The sequence below is a fragment of the Heptranchias perlo genome, chromosome 14 (assembly GCF_035084215.1).
Source record: "Heptranchias perlo isolate sHepPer1 chromosome 14, sHepPer1.hap1, whole genome shotgun sequence".
NCBI lineage: Eukaryota > Metazoa > Chordata > Chondrichthyes > Hexanchiformes > Hexanchidae > Heptranchias > Heptranchias perlo.
Genome location: NC_090338.1, coordinates 8,412,390 through 8,425,830, shown reverse-complemented (window position 1 = coordinate 8,425,830; position 13,441 = coordinate 8,412,390). Strand labels below are relative to the sequence as shown.

Sequence of the window (13,441 nt, the reverse complement as noted above, 5' to 3'; positions counted from 1 at the left end):
ACATTTGAATATAATTGCTTAGGATGAAGTCACTGACGTTATCTTTGAAGATGTAAGCTTGAGACATCGTCATTTATATCAGTTAACTGTACTGGCAAACAAGAAAGGTGAACCCGTGCGCTCAATTTAAAAGTTCCTTTTTTAATTTCAAAGTTCGTTGTCGAACTTGCAGATCAGTGACAAACAAACGGCCCTTTTTCCTGAAGGATGATTGTGATTAAGTGTATATTTGGGCTATAACTTTGATGTTCATGTCAAAGTTATAGCTATAGCTGCAATATAAATGAGGAACCTTGGACCAACTTAACTCCGAGCAGAGGTGACATGAGATTCCCTGAAGGAGGCAGGTTCACACCATTTGGGTTTTAACACGTTATGAAGGGTTATTCCAGTGTCCTGTTACAAGACAGGGTCTGGTGCGTCTTTTAAACCTCCCTGAAGTAAATATTAATTATGGGGAGGAGCACTGCCTTTAAGAACTCACTAAGCATGCGAATTAAGTTCCAGTCATGCCGGGACCCAAATTGCATGAATGCAAGTTTTTGAGACTTCATATTCAATGAGTCTATATCTACCTGACTGCCTCCCTGATATACCAGTAAAAAATACTGGAATCCTTCACAATGTACATTTTATACCACACCAATTGTATTTTGCCACTCACATGTATTCGTTGTTATCGTGCAATGTAACGGTATCAGAGCTCTTATGTGGGTCAGTTATTTCAACAACTGACGAGAAAAATGACAAGTTGTCGAAGATAATTTGCATACCTGACATTCCTTGCCCACGGCCACGCGTATTTGCAGCCTATCTCAATAACGTTGTTTCAAATGTCTGTACAAGAATATTTTGTGTGTATCCACTCTGCAGGATACATACTCGACAATATAATTGCAGGAATAAAGCAAAAACGTTCAATTTCGGTATGCTTAGACATAATTTCGATCCATTGTTTAATGATGACTTCAACAAAAACCCGGCATATTGAGTAAAGTCAAGAAGAATAATTCACTTGACTTCAATTTCCTCAACATTAATTTGCAATATAATATTTTGGTGGATGATATTAGGAGGAATTTACAGAAAAAAAGCCAACGTTTTAATTCACTCTAGCATAAAACCGATGGTTATAATACCACACGACATCGAAAATAATGTTTTTGTTCTATAAATTGTCACTCTTTGGTGAAAGTCTCTCAAGTCCTGAAATCACGCCACCTGATACTAACGTTTTAATCAGTTGATCTGGATTTAACTCGACGCTTTTAGGAGAAATTTAAGGCCGTTCAAAATAAATGAGTCAACGTCTCCGCTAAAATAGTAGAGAGTGGAATTTCGGACGAACAGAGTAGCATGCGGACACATTATTATGAATACGTAATTCGGCTTCTACTACCAATATGAAACATTTGTTCTGTACACGACACTTAACCACTAATGAAAGGCAAAACTAATAATTCTTCAACAGAGTGAATTACCTGTCACTCAGAGCAAACATTTGCTTTCTCAATTATTTTCTCGCGTTGGTATCCCGAACATCCACATCACTGAAAGGCAAAGTCGGATGACTTGACTTTATAAACAAAAATTCACTGTTGGATGATTCTGGAGATAAACGCACCGTATAACGATAACCTTCGGTCCGCCCAGGCTCGGTATAATTTAAAGGTTCGTTTGGCCCACGTCTCCGATAAGAGCGAACATTCGAATTCCTCCGTCTGTAACAACAAACTGTAGACCTGTAGTCTTCAGCAATATTTCTGTCTTGTTTAAGTTTCAGGACGACCAGAAAAATTATAGTTACAAGAAAGCAAAAGGAAGTTGATCCTAAAATGATGATTAAATAATTATTTAGATCCGAAAAATACTCCGACTGTCGTTCGTCACTTCGTTCAAAAGATTTTTCAGTAACATTGGACAAGATTGAAAAGAAGATTGTGGCCGTACTGGAGAGACTCGGCTGTCCATTGTCCTTCACACAGAGGGCCAGTCTATCTGTGATGATATCTTGGTCGCTAAACCTTCGCGTTGCTCTGATTTCCCCAGAGAGAAGTCCCACAGTAAACAGACTATGATCAGTGGCCTCCAACAGTTGGTAAGAAAGCCGTGCGTTCTGACCGGAATCTGCATCAGTCGCTATTACCTTTGTGACCAAGTATCCTGGATACAATGACTGAGGCACAATTTCCACTGAAGCTGAACTATTCCATGTTAAAGGTGAAACAATAACGGGAGCATTGTCATTTTGATCCAGGATAATTATACTCACGAAGGTAGTGCTGCTCAACGGGGGAGAGCCAGCGTCCTGGGCTTGAATTTTGATCTGGAAATTCTTCAGCTGTTCGTAGTCAAAGGAACGCAGCGCGTAAATGTTCCCATTTCTTGAGTTAATAGCGAAGTAAGCAGACGCAAACATTCCTTGCATCTGATTCTCCAGAATAGAATAGGAGACTTTTCCATTCTGATCCAAATCCAGATCTATGGCGGTAACAGCAAATATGGAAGCACCTGGAATATTGTTCTCCATCAGATACACATTATATGAGGATTGCCTAAACCTCGGTTCATTGTCATTTATATCAGTTACCAAAACCGAGATGAATTTACTTGTTGAAAGAGGGGGAGACCCTCCGTCCCACGCTGAAATGGAAATGTTATACAGTGGGGAGGTTTCACGATCCAGAATATCATTGGTAACCAACTTATAGTTGTTTCTCAAAGGATTTTCAAGCTTAAACGGAATATTCACTGGAACCTGACAGTGAACTTGTCCATATTCACCAGAATCTAGATCCGTTACACGGATCACAGCTATCACAGTCCCCGGAGGAGCATCTTCCCGCACTGTGCTGGACATCAAGGTTACGTCTAACTCGGGGGCATTATCATTAGTGTCAATTACTTCGACCACAACTTTGGCGTGTCCTGCCATACCGGGTGGAGCTTTGTCTACAGCTTGTACATCAAGTTCATAAACACTTGTTTCTTCAAAATCTGGTACTCCTTCAACTCTGATCTCTCCAGAAACTGGGTCTAATTCGAACAACTCGCGAATTCTTTGGGAAACGTGACTTGTGAAAGAATATTTTAGCTCAGCGTTCAAACCTTCATCCAAATCAGCAGCGTTAATTTTTGTCACCAAGGTACCTTTGGCGACGTTTTCTACTAAACTTGCTCTGTAGATTTCATGATCGAATACAGGTGCGTTATCATTCGCGTCCACTACAGTAATGATAATCCGAGCTGTGCTAGATCTGTGGGGTACACCACCGTCAATGGCCGTCAGTGCCAGCTGGAAAGTCGACTGCTGCTCACGGTCCAAGAACTTCTCTAACAACAGCTCGGCAGTTTTACTTCCATCTCTTCTTGTCTCCACTTTAATACCGAAGTGTTCGTTTGCACTGATCTGGTAAGTGCTGATTGTGTTTGTACCCACGTCCTGATCACGCGCGCTCTCGAGAGGGAAGCGCGCACCTGGCGCAATTAACTCACTGATCTGCAAGGAAAATTCACTCTTCGGAAAACTGGGTGAATTGTCATTTACATCTAATATTTCCACTGCAACGGGATGCATTTCCAAAGGATTATCGAGAGCTATTTGAAAAGAAAGGGAACAGGTAGAGCTCTGTCTACAAATCTGTTCTCTGTCGATTCGATCATTAACAAATAAATTCCCATTTTCTAGGTTTACCTCCATGTATTGCTTCCTGTGATCAGAGACCAACCTCAATTTGCGAGCCGATAAATCCCAAACATTTAGTCCTAAATCCTTTGCAATATTTCCAATAAAGGCCCCATGCTCCAGTTCTTCGGGCATCGAGTACTGAATTTGTCCCGAAATCAGTTTCGTCACACAGAGCAGGAAAACGAAAGGCGGCCCGCTCCTCAGTACATTCGCCATTGTTCCGGGCTTGATTTTGTTGCAAAATATCGAAATATCTTCCAAACGCTTATAATGATGTGTCTGTTACAGCACAACAATTAATGGAATATATATCTAAAGGGAAATATTGAACCGAGAAATACAATGAGTCAATCTGGGCAGCTTTTCTGAACACGGCCGCATAGCATAAACGCAGGCACGGTCTGTCTCTCGGATTCTGTTCTGTGTATCCTTGGCGGAGGAGGGGGTCGATCTCTCGCAGCGTCACGGGTCCTTATTGGTAGACAGCGACACGAAGAGCCTCAACCAATAACTGCAGCAACTATTCTTAAAGCTAGGCTGTTTCGAAATTATTTTTGATTTTACGAACTTTTTTTTTACGAATATACAATTAAAAATATCCAGACAAGCACCCATAAAAATACTACTTTAATTTTCAGTCTTATTTTTAAATGCAGTATATGCATCCGAAATCCTGAGGTTCCTGGCAACTTCCTCTCACACGTCAGCAATGGTCGCCGGTGTTTCATCTAATGAAGTTTCTCATGTTTAGGTGGTAATGACCGTCCGCTGGTGAAATATACGCCCACTGCAGAGACCACAAGCTTTCTGGTACTAGTCACAGCGTAGAATGGTCTGGTTGGCGACGGAAGATTCCTGTAGCTGTTGTGGGGTTTGCAATTTTCTCATTTTACGATGAATTCAACAGACCATTATTTGCTAATCCAGAAGCTACCCATTGCTAGGTCCTCCCTGTCAGCATTAGTCACATTGATAGACGTTCGGTTTGATTTTTAGGGTTACGGATTACTGCTCTTAACCGCCATATGCATGTTTACCATTTTAACTTCACAGTAGATGTTTTACTTGAAAGCCTAGTCCAACATCTGGATGGCGTGACCTACCAGTCCTTGCTATTTTTTGGTAAGCATCACTTTGATGCAAGGCTTACAATCTCAACAGTACTTCCGAGAAGTTGATCGTGTCCTTTCATTTGTTGAGTGTCAATACCAGCCTTCTTTGTGATAGTGATAGAGCTGGTTTCCCAGTAGTTCAGATACGTCAGTTTTGTTGATATAGTAACGTCCAGCAGTTGAATGATGTTGGTATACATATTTGTTCATCTGACTTTGCTAAGAACCACTACACACCACAACGGCTAAAACATAAAAGGCTTTTATAAAATTGATGTATTGTGTGCATCTTCGAATTAGCATTCATAATACATTTATCCTCCCCTACTGAGATGTGTTGGAGACCCGCAGTGCACTCAAAGGGGCCTTTAATCGTTCACTATTAGCAACTTAAAGGGTGCGTGGATGAGAGCGTCCCTGCACATGGATAACATCGAGGTGTCATTTTAGTACTGAATTATATTTTTCTACTTGTAAGTGATGGCCTTGATGCATCTCTGGGATGCTTCAGCAAACATCCCCACCACCTCCAACCCCCCAACACCAACCCCCCACCCCCACCCCAGATGATCTGCAAAAGCCAGTGAAATCGATTGAGAAGTTTAATGCTGCTGCAAATTTAGATCTCTGATAGATTCCATCAGAACCAAAGCTTTACTATTTTTTATCTGCATATCGGCCTTGGTAAGTAAACAGCCCGTGCTAATCGTACAAGATGGTATTCATTTGAGAGCCCTTTGTTGATATTCGATTGAACGTCACACGGAAGCTCTGTGACCACCATCAATACTGGTAACTTTGAATTTCAATATATTGACAGTTCGCGTACAGAGGTACACCTTTATTTGATAACACTGACATGATAACACAGGCATTTGGGTTGTGATCAAAGTGATTATTGTTGACGTTGAGTAATTGGATGCGTATGTTGTGCACGTGAACTAGGATCTGTAAGTCTTTGAGCTGATCATGGAAACGCAAAGTATAATGCTGCGTTGATAAGAGCATGTAAGTACACTTGTATTTAGAACGGAGTCACAGATGCAAGTGCTGAAAATCAAAGCTTGATGTAGCGCTATTTATATCAGTACACAGTGCTGGTGAATAACAATGGTGAACAACAAGAAGTTTCTAAAAGATGTTTGCGATTAACGGTGCCTTTACACTATTATTTTACTGTACTTGTCCAGCTATCTGTAAAGTTGCCGTGCGAATAAGGAATCAGGGCGCAGTGTGGGTCTGCGGAAGAGCCGCTTTCAATATTATTTGTTTGACCAGTTGTTATAATTTACCAGTGGATCTCCAATTGCTTTGCCCACCGAAAGGCAGGACAGAGCGACTTTCCCTCAAAGTGAATTGGTCATATTTTAGGCATGGGTATGAAAATCCATAACTATTGGAAGTCCTAAAGCTCTATCTAGGGCCACGATTGTGCAACTGCAGTCATGATATGTGTGGCAGATGGAGTTGTGACATTCATGTACACAATTATATATCCTTGGAGATGCTCACCAATAGGAATCTTTATGTCATGTAGGCGATAACATCAAAGCTGTTAATTTGTTCCAACTAAGTAAGCCAAATTCTATTTCTAAACATGCATTGTGAAATTTTTACTATTTCAGTGGATTTATTTTCAGAACTCTTGCTATTATTCAGTGAAAACTTTAAACGATATATATATATACATATATAGATATATAGATATATATAATATACCCTGACCATTTTAAAGCTGATAATACACAGGAACATGATATGTAAGATACACCAATTGCAAGTAGATAGCCTTAATGTAACGACGGGAGAAGGGGAATGTGGTTAAGTTGCACTTGGAGGCAATGGGAGAAGTCCTGGACTTTTGTAGCTCTACCAGCGGTGCCCTAGGTTTTGGAAGTAGTCTTGGTGTTTGGCAGAACTCAGGTGAGAGTACTGATTTGACAGTACTGCTGTGGGACGTCCGGAGCTTACAGCATGGTCGTTCTTGATATAGCATCGCTGTGGAAGGCAACCTGGGGTTTGTTAGAACTATGGAAAATGAGCGTGACGCTTGGCATAACTGTGGGCTGGACGTGAGGTTTTCCTCAGTGGTGGTTTCATGGGATTTATCAGCACTGAGGGAGGAAACAGTAGGGTATGCAGGGGGTAAATCCCAAGTCTTGCAGTATTTCTTTATAATATTCTAATGGACCACTGTACATACCGAATTTGGTGTTTCGTTATTGCTTCCTGGACTTGTATCTTTGTGTCGACCTCACTGTCCCACACATACATACAGCGTCTTGTTTTTTTATTTAACAATTCAATATAAAAATAAAAAACTTTTGAGTGGAAACTGTTAGGATCCATCAGTATTCATGGCTGAACGGTAAAGATGCATCCCCAGAAATTAGTCTGCATAATCCAAATTCATCACACAGAGTCACATCCACGTGCAAAAATATCAAGTCTAGATCCAGGCTTCTAGACGAGGTATTGCCTTCAAGTAAAAACTTTAACGAGGTTATAAAAAAAATTCCGTTGACACCTTGAATCACGTGATTGCAAAATATGTAATTTTTGTGATTTTATTTGGTCTAAATCCTTATTTAGACCATTAGAAATGTTAGTTACTAGGGAAAAAATAATAGGTTAAAATGTTTAGAAAACAAATTGAGCAATTTGTAAGAAACCTCAGATTATCGCTTTCACTTAAAATAGCAGCTACAGTGCAAAAAACAGGTTGTAAAGAGGAAGTAGGACACTTTTCCCGTGGGGAAATATTATCATAGCACTACCTGCAGAAATAGCAAACACTGCAAATATTACAGTAAGATTTTGCACGCCCGGGCACCTAACTTAAAATAAACAGATTATTTCCCCAACAAATCTGTTTTATATGAAGTCTGGAGGAAAGGTCGGGAATTATTTATCTTTTACATAGAATCATTGTTTCATTGAAAGGTTACAGCATGAAGGAGGCCATTCGGCCCATCGAGTGCCTGCCGGCTCTATGCAAAAGCAATCCAGCTAGTCCCTCTCCCTCACCCTATCTCCGTAGCTCTGCATTTTTTGCCTTTCAAGTACTTATCCAGTTCATTTTTGAAAGCCACGATTGATTCTGCCTTCACCACCCCCCCCCCTCACCCCAGTGCATTCCAGATCCTAACCACTCCCTGCGTAAAAATGTTTTTCTTCATGTTACCTTTGGCTCTTTTGCCAGTCACTTTAAATCTATGTCCACTGGTCCTTGACCCATACGCCAATGGGAACAGTTTATCTCTATCTATTCTGTCTAGACCCTTCATGATTTTAAATACCTCTATCAAATCTCCTCTAAACCTTCTCTATTCCAGGGAGAAGAGCCCCAGCCACTCCAGTCTATCCAAGTAACTAAGTCCCCATCCCTGGAATCATTCTAGTAAACCTTTCTGCACCTTCTCTAAGACCTTCACAACTTTCCTAAAGGGCAGTGCCCAGAACTGGACACAATACTCCAGTTGTGGTCGAAACAGTGTTTTATAAAGGTACATCATGACTTCCTTGCTTTTGTACTCTATGCCTCTATTTATAAAGCCAATATCCCGTATGTTTTTTAAAACCGCTTTCTCAACACGCCCTGCCACTTTCAACGATTTGTGCACATATACCCCCAGATCTTTCTGATTCTGTATCCCTTTTAGAATTGTGCCTTCATATATTGTACATATTCAATGTAATTGTTACACAATTTATTTTTGGAAAATATGTAACATTTTCAGACGAGGTTATTTACTGGAAAGCGTTGATTCTTACTGCATGCACGGATAAAACCAAAGATTTTAATTCAGTGTGACATCTGAAAGAAATGATTTAGCTCTATGAAACGTCATGACTATAGTCTCTAGTGAATATGCATCCAGCCCTAAAATCATGCCACTAACCAGTTTAATATACATGCGATAAACTACCACCATAGCAGTGGTGAGAGGAATGAGAGAGGAACACATTGATATGAACTTCAGCAAAACAGAAATTGAAACAAATAAAAGCTAAGTTTCATGCTAACGTTAATACAGTATGCACTACTCAGAACTGTCATAAACGCGTCAGGTATATATAGCATGAATGTTGTTGAATCATAGAAACAGGAGCAATTAATTTGGCCTATGAGGCATTCTACTACCAATGAGAGGATTTAGCCATATAATAGAACGTATCCTCCAATTTAACGAATTACAGAAACGCTTTCACCAAAGTGCCATTCCCAGCATAGAAATTCAGTGTAAATTATTTTCTTGCGTTGGTGTCCCGGACACCCAAGTCATAGAAAGGCAAGGTAGGATGACGGGGCTGTAGAAACAGAAAGTCGCTCTTGGATGATTCTGGAGATAAACACACGGTATAACGATAATCTTCAATCTACAGTGCAAAAAACAGGTTGTAAAGAGGAAGTAGGACACTTTTCCCGTGGGGAAATATTATCATAGCACTACCTGCAGAAATAGCAAACACTGCAAATATTACAGTAAGATTTTGCACGCCCGGGCACCTAACTTAAAATAAACAGATTATTTCCCCAACAAATCTGTTTTATATGAAGTCTGGAGGAAAGGTCGGGAATTATTTATCTTTTACATAGAATCATTGTTTCATTGAAAGGTTACAGCATGAAGGAGGCCATTCGGCCCATCGAGTGCCTGCTGGCTCTATGCAAAAGCAATCCAGCTAGTCCCTCTCCCTCACCCTATCTCCGTAGCTCTGCATTTTTTGCCTTTCAAGTACTTATCCAGTTCATTTTTGAAAGCCACGATTGATTCTGCCTTCACCACCCCCCCCCCCTCACCCCAGTGCATTCCAGATCCTAACCACTCCCTGCGTAAAAATGTTTTTCTTCATGTTACCTTTGGCTCTTTTGCCAGTCACTTTAAATCTATGTCCACTGGTCCTTGACCCATACGCCAATGGGAACAGTTTATCTCTATCTATTCTGTCTAGACCCTTCATGATTTTAAATACCTCTATCAAATCTCCTCTAAACCTTCTCTATTCCAGGGAGAAGAGCCCCAGCCACTCCAGTCTATCCAAGTAACTAAGTCCCCATCCCTGGAATCATTCTAGTAAACCTTTCTGCACCTTCTCTAAGACCTTCACAACTTTCCTAAAGGGCAGTGCCCAGAACTGGACACAATACTCCAGTTGTGGTCGAAACAGTGTTTTACAAAGGTACATCATGACTTCCTTGCTTTTGTACTCTATGCCTCTATTTATAAAGCCAATATCCCGTATGTTTTTTAAAACCGCTTTCTCAACACGCCCTGCCACTTTCAACGATTTGTGCACATATACCCCCAGATCTTTCTGATTCTGTATCCCTTTTAGAATTGTGCCTTCATATATTGTACATATTCAATGTAATTGTTACACAATTTATTTTTGGAAAATATGTAACATTTTCAGACGAGGTTATTTACTGGAAAGCGTTGATTCTTACTGCATGCACGGATAAAACCAAAGATTTTAATTCAGTGTGACATCTGAAAGAAATGATTTAGCTCTATGAAACGTCATGACTATAGTCTCTAGTGAATATGCATCCAGCCCTAAAATCATGCCACTAACCAGTTTAATATACATGCGATAAACTACCACCATAGCAGTGGTGAGAGGAATGAGAGAGGAACACATTGATATGAACTTCAGCAAAACAGAAATTGAAACAAATAAAAGCTAAGTTTCATGCTAACGTTAATACAGTATGCACTACTCAGAACTGTCATAAACGCGTCAGGTATATATAGCATGACTGTTGTTGAATCATAGAAACAGGAGCAATTAATTTGGCCTATGAGGCATTCTACTACCAATGAGAGGATTTAGCCATATAATAGAACGTATCCTCCAATTTAACGAATTACAGAAACGCTTTCACCAAAGTGCCATTCCCAGCATAGAAATTCAGTGTAAATTATTTTCTTGCGTTGGTGTCCCGGACACCCAAGTCATAGAAAGGCAAGGTAGGATGACGGGGCTGTAGAAACAGAAAGTCGCTCTTGGATGATTCTGGAGATAAACACACGGTATAACGATAATCTTCAATCTGACCAGGTCCACAATAATTTAAATGTTCGTTTGGGGCAGGTGTCCGATAAGAGCGATCGTTCGTTTTCCTCTGTCCGGAACAACAAACTGTAGAGCTGTACACTTCAGTAATATTTCTGTCTTGTTTACACTTCAGGTTGACCAGAAAAATGATTGTCGTAAGAAAGACAAAGGAAGTTGATCCTAAAATGATGATTAAATAACGATTTAGATGTGAAAAATATTCCGAATGTCTGGGTTTATCAGTTCGTCCAGAAGACTTTTCAGTAACATTAGACAAGACTGAAAAGGAGATTCTTGCCGTGCTGGAGAGGCTCGGCTGTCCGCTGTCCTTCACACAGAGGACCAATCTTTCAGTGATGATATCTTGGTCCCTAATACTTCGAGTTGCTCGGATTTCTCCAGAGAAAAGACCCACAGTAAACAGACTGGGATCAATGGCATCCAAAAGCTGATAAGAAAGTCGTGCGTTCTGACCAGAATCGGCATCAGTAGCGATTACCTTAGTGACCAAGTATCCTGGATATGCGGACTGGAGATCAATCTCCACTGATGCTGAACTGTTCCACGTTAAAGGTGAAACAATGATCGGAGCATTGTCATTTTGGTCCAAGATAATAACATTCACGATGGCCGTGCTGCTCAGTGGTGCAGATCCAGCATCCTGAGCATAAACTTTGATCTGGAATTGTTTCAGTTGCTCATAATCAAAGGAGCGCAGTGCGTAAATGTTTCCATTTTTCGAGTTAATAGTGACGTAAGCAGACGTAGGTTCCTCGAGTTGCAGATTGTTCAAAGTAGAATAGGAGACTTCCCCATTCTGATCCGAATCAGCGTCCAAAGCAGTAACAGCAAATATAGAAGTACCTGGAGAATTGTTCTCCATTAGATACACATTATATGAGGATTGCGTAAACATCGGCGCATTGTCATTCGTATCAGTTACCGAAACCGAGATGGTTTTACTTGTTGATAGAGGAGGAGACCCTCCGTCCCACGCTGAAATGGAAATGTTGTACAGTGGGGCCGTTTCACGATCCAGAATATCATTGGTAACCAGCTTATAATTGTTTCTCAAAGATTTTTCAAGCTTAAACGGAATATTCGCTGCAACCTCACATTGAACTTGTCCATATTCACCAGAATCTAGATCCGTTACACTGATCACAGCTATCACAGTCCCCGGAGGAGCATCTTCCCGCACCGCGCTGGATAACACGGTCACGTCTAATTCGGGGGCATTATCATTGGTATCAATTACATCGACCACAACGTTGGCGTGTCCTGCCAATCCAGGTGGAGCTTTGTCCACAGCTTGTACGTCAAGTTCATAAATACTTGATTCTTCAAAATCCAGTACTCCTTGAACTCTGATCTCTCCAGTTACCGCGTCCAATTTGAACAACTCGCGAATCCTTTGTGAAACGTGATTGGTAAAAGAATATGTTAGTTCAGCGTTCGTACCTTCATCCAAATCAGCAGCGTTAACTTTTATCACTAACGTACCTTTGGCGACGTGTTCTACGACAGTCGCCCTGTAGATTTCTTGATCGAATAAGGGTGCGTTATCATTCGCGTCCACTACAGTAATGATAATCCGAGCTGTGCTAGATCTGTGGGGAACCCCACCGTCGATGGCCGTCAGTACAAGAGTAAAGGTTGACTGTTGTTCACGGTCCAATGGCTTCTGTAATAACAGCTCGGCATTTTTACTCCCATCCCTTCTTGTCTGCACTTTAATGCCGAAGTGCTCGTTTGCACTGATCTGGTAAGTGTTGACTGTGTTTGTACCCATGTCCGGATCATGCGCGCTCTCGAGAGGGAAGCGCGCCCCTGGCGCAATTAACTCACTGATCTGCAAGGAAAATTCACTCTTCGGAAAGTCTGGTGAATTATCATTTATATCTAGTATCTCCACTGCAACGGGATGGATTTCCAAGGGGTTATCGAGCGCTATTTTAAAAGAAAGTGAACAGGAAGAGCTTTGTCTACAAATCTGTTCTCTGTCGATTCTTTCATTAACAAATAAAATTCCATTTTTCACATTTACCTCCATGTATTGCATCCTTTCATCGGAGACCAGCCGAAAATTGCGAGTCGATAATTCCCAAATATTTATGCTTAAATCCTCAGCGATGTTCCCAACAAAGGCCCCATGCTCCAGCTCCTCGTGAACCGAGTAGCGAATTTGTCCCGAAACCAGGTCCGACACACAGAGCAGGAAAATGAAATACGCCCCGCTCCTCAGTACATTCGCCATTGTTCTGGGCAGGATTGTGTTGCAAAATATTGAAACGTTCACCAATCGATTATATTACCTTGTATTTTATGCCACAACTATTAATCGAGTACATATTTATATGATAATATTGAATCGAGAAATGCAAAGTCTCAACCCGAAAAGGTTTTCTGAACACGGCCGCGCACAACAGAAATGCAGGCACCGTCTGCCTCTTCGATTCTGTTCTGTGTTTCCCTGCCAGAGGAGGGGTCGATCTCTCGCAGCGTCTCGGCTCCTTATTGGTAGACAGCGACACGAAGAGCCTCAACCAATAACTGCAGCAACTATTCTTAAAGCTAG

At 41.0% G+C, this 13,441-nt stretch overlaps 2 protein-coding genes across 2 annotated transcripts; both read right to left on the bottom strand.

The window, feature by feature from the left end:
* Positions 1 to 985: 985 nt before the first annotated feature.
* Positions 986 to 3,930, bottom strand: LOC137332053 (protocadherin-10-like). The gene has a single exon (XM_067995779.1). It carries the CDS (start codon positions 3,902 to 3,904, stop codon positions 1,514 to 1,516), a length of 2,391 nt encoding a protein of 796 aa, XP_067851880.1. The 5' UTR covers positions 3,905 to 3,930; the 3' UTR covers positions 986 to 1,513.
* Positions 3,931 to 10,222: 6,292 nt separating this feature from the next.
* LOC137332052 (protocadherin-10-like) lies at positions 10,223 to 13,120 on the bottom strand. The gene has a single exon (XM_067995777.1). The coding sequence runs from the start codon at positions 13,118 to 13,120 to the stop codon at positions 10,727 to 10,729; it is 2,394 nt and encodes a 797-aa protein (XP_067851878.1). The 3' UTR covers positions 10,223 to 10,726.
* Positions 13,121 to 13,441: the final 321 nt, after the last annotated feature.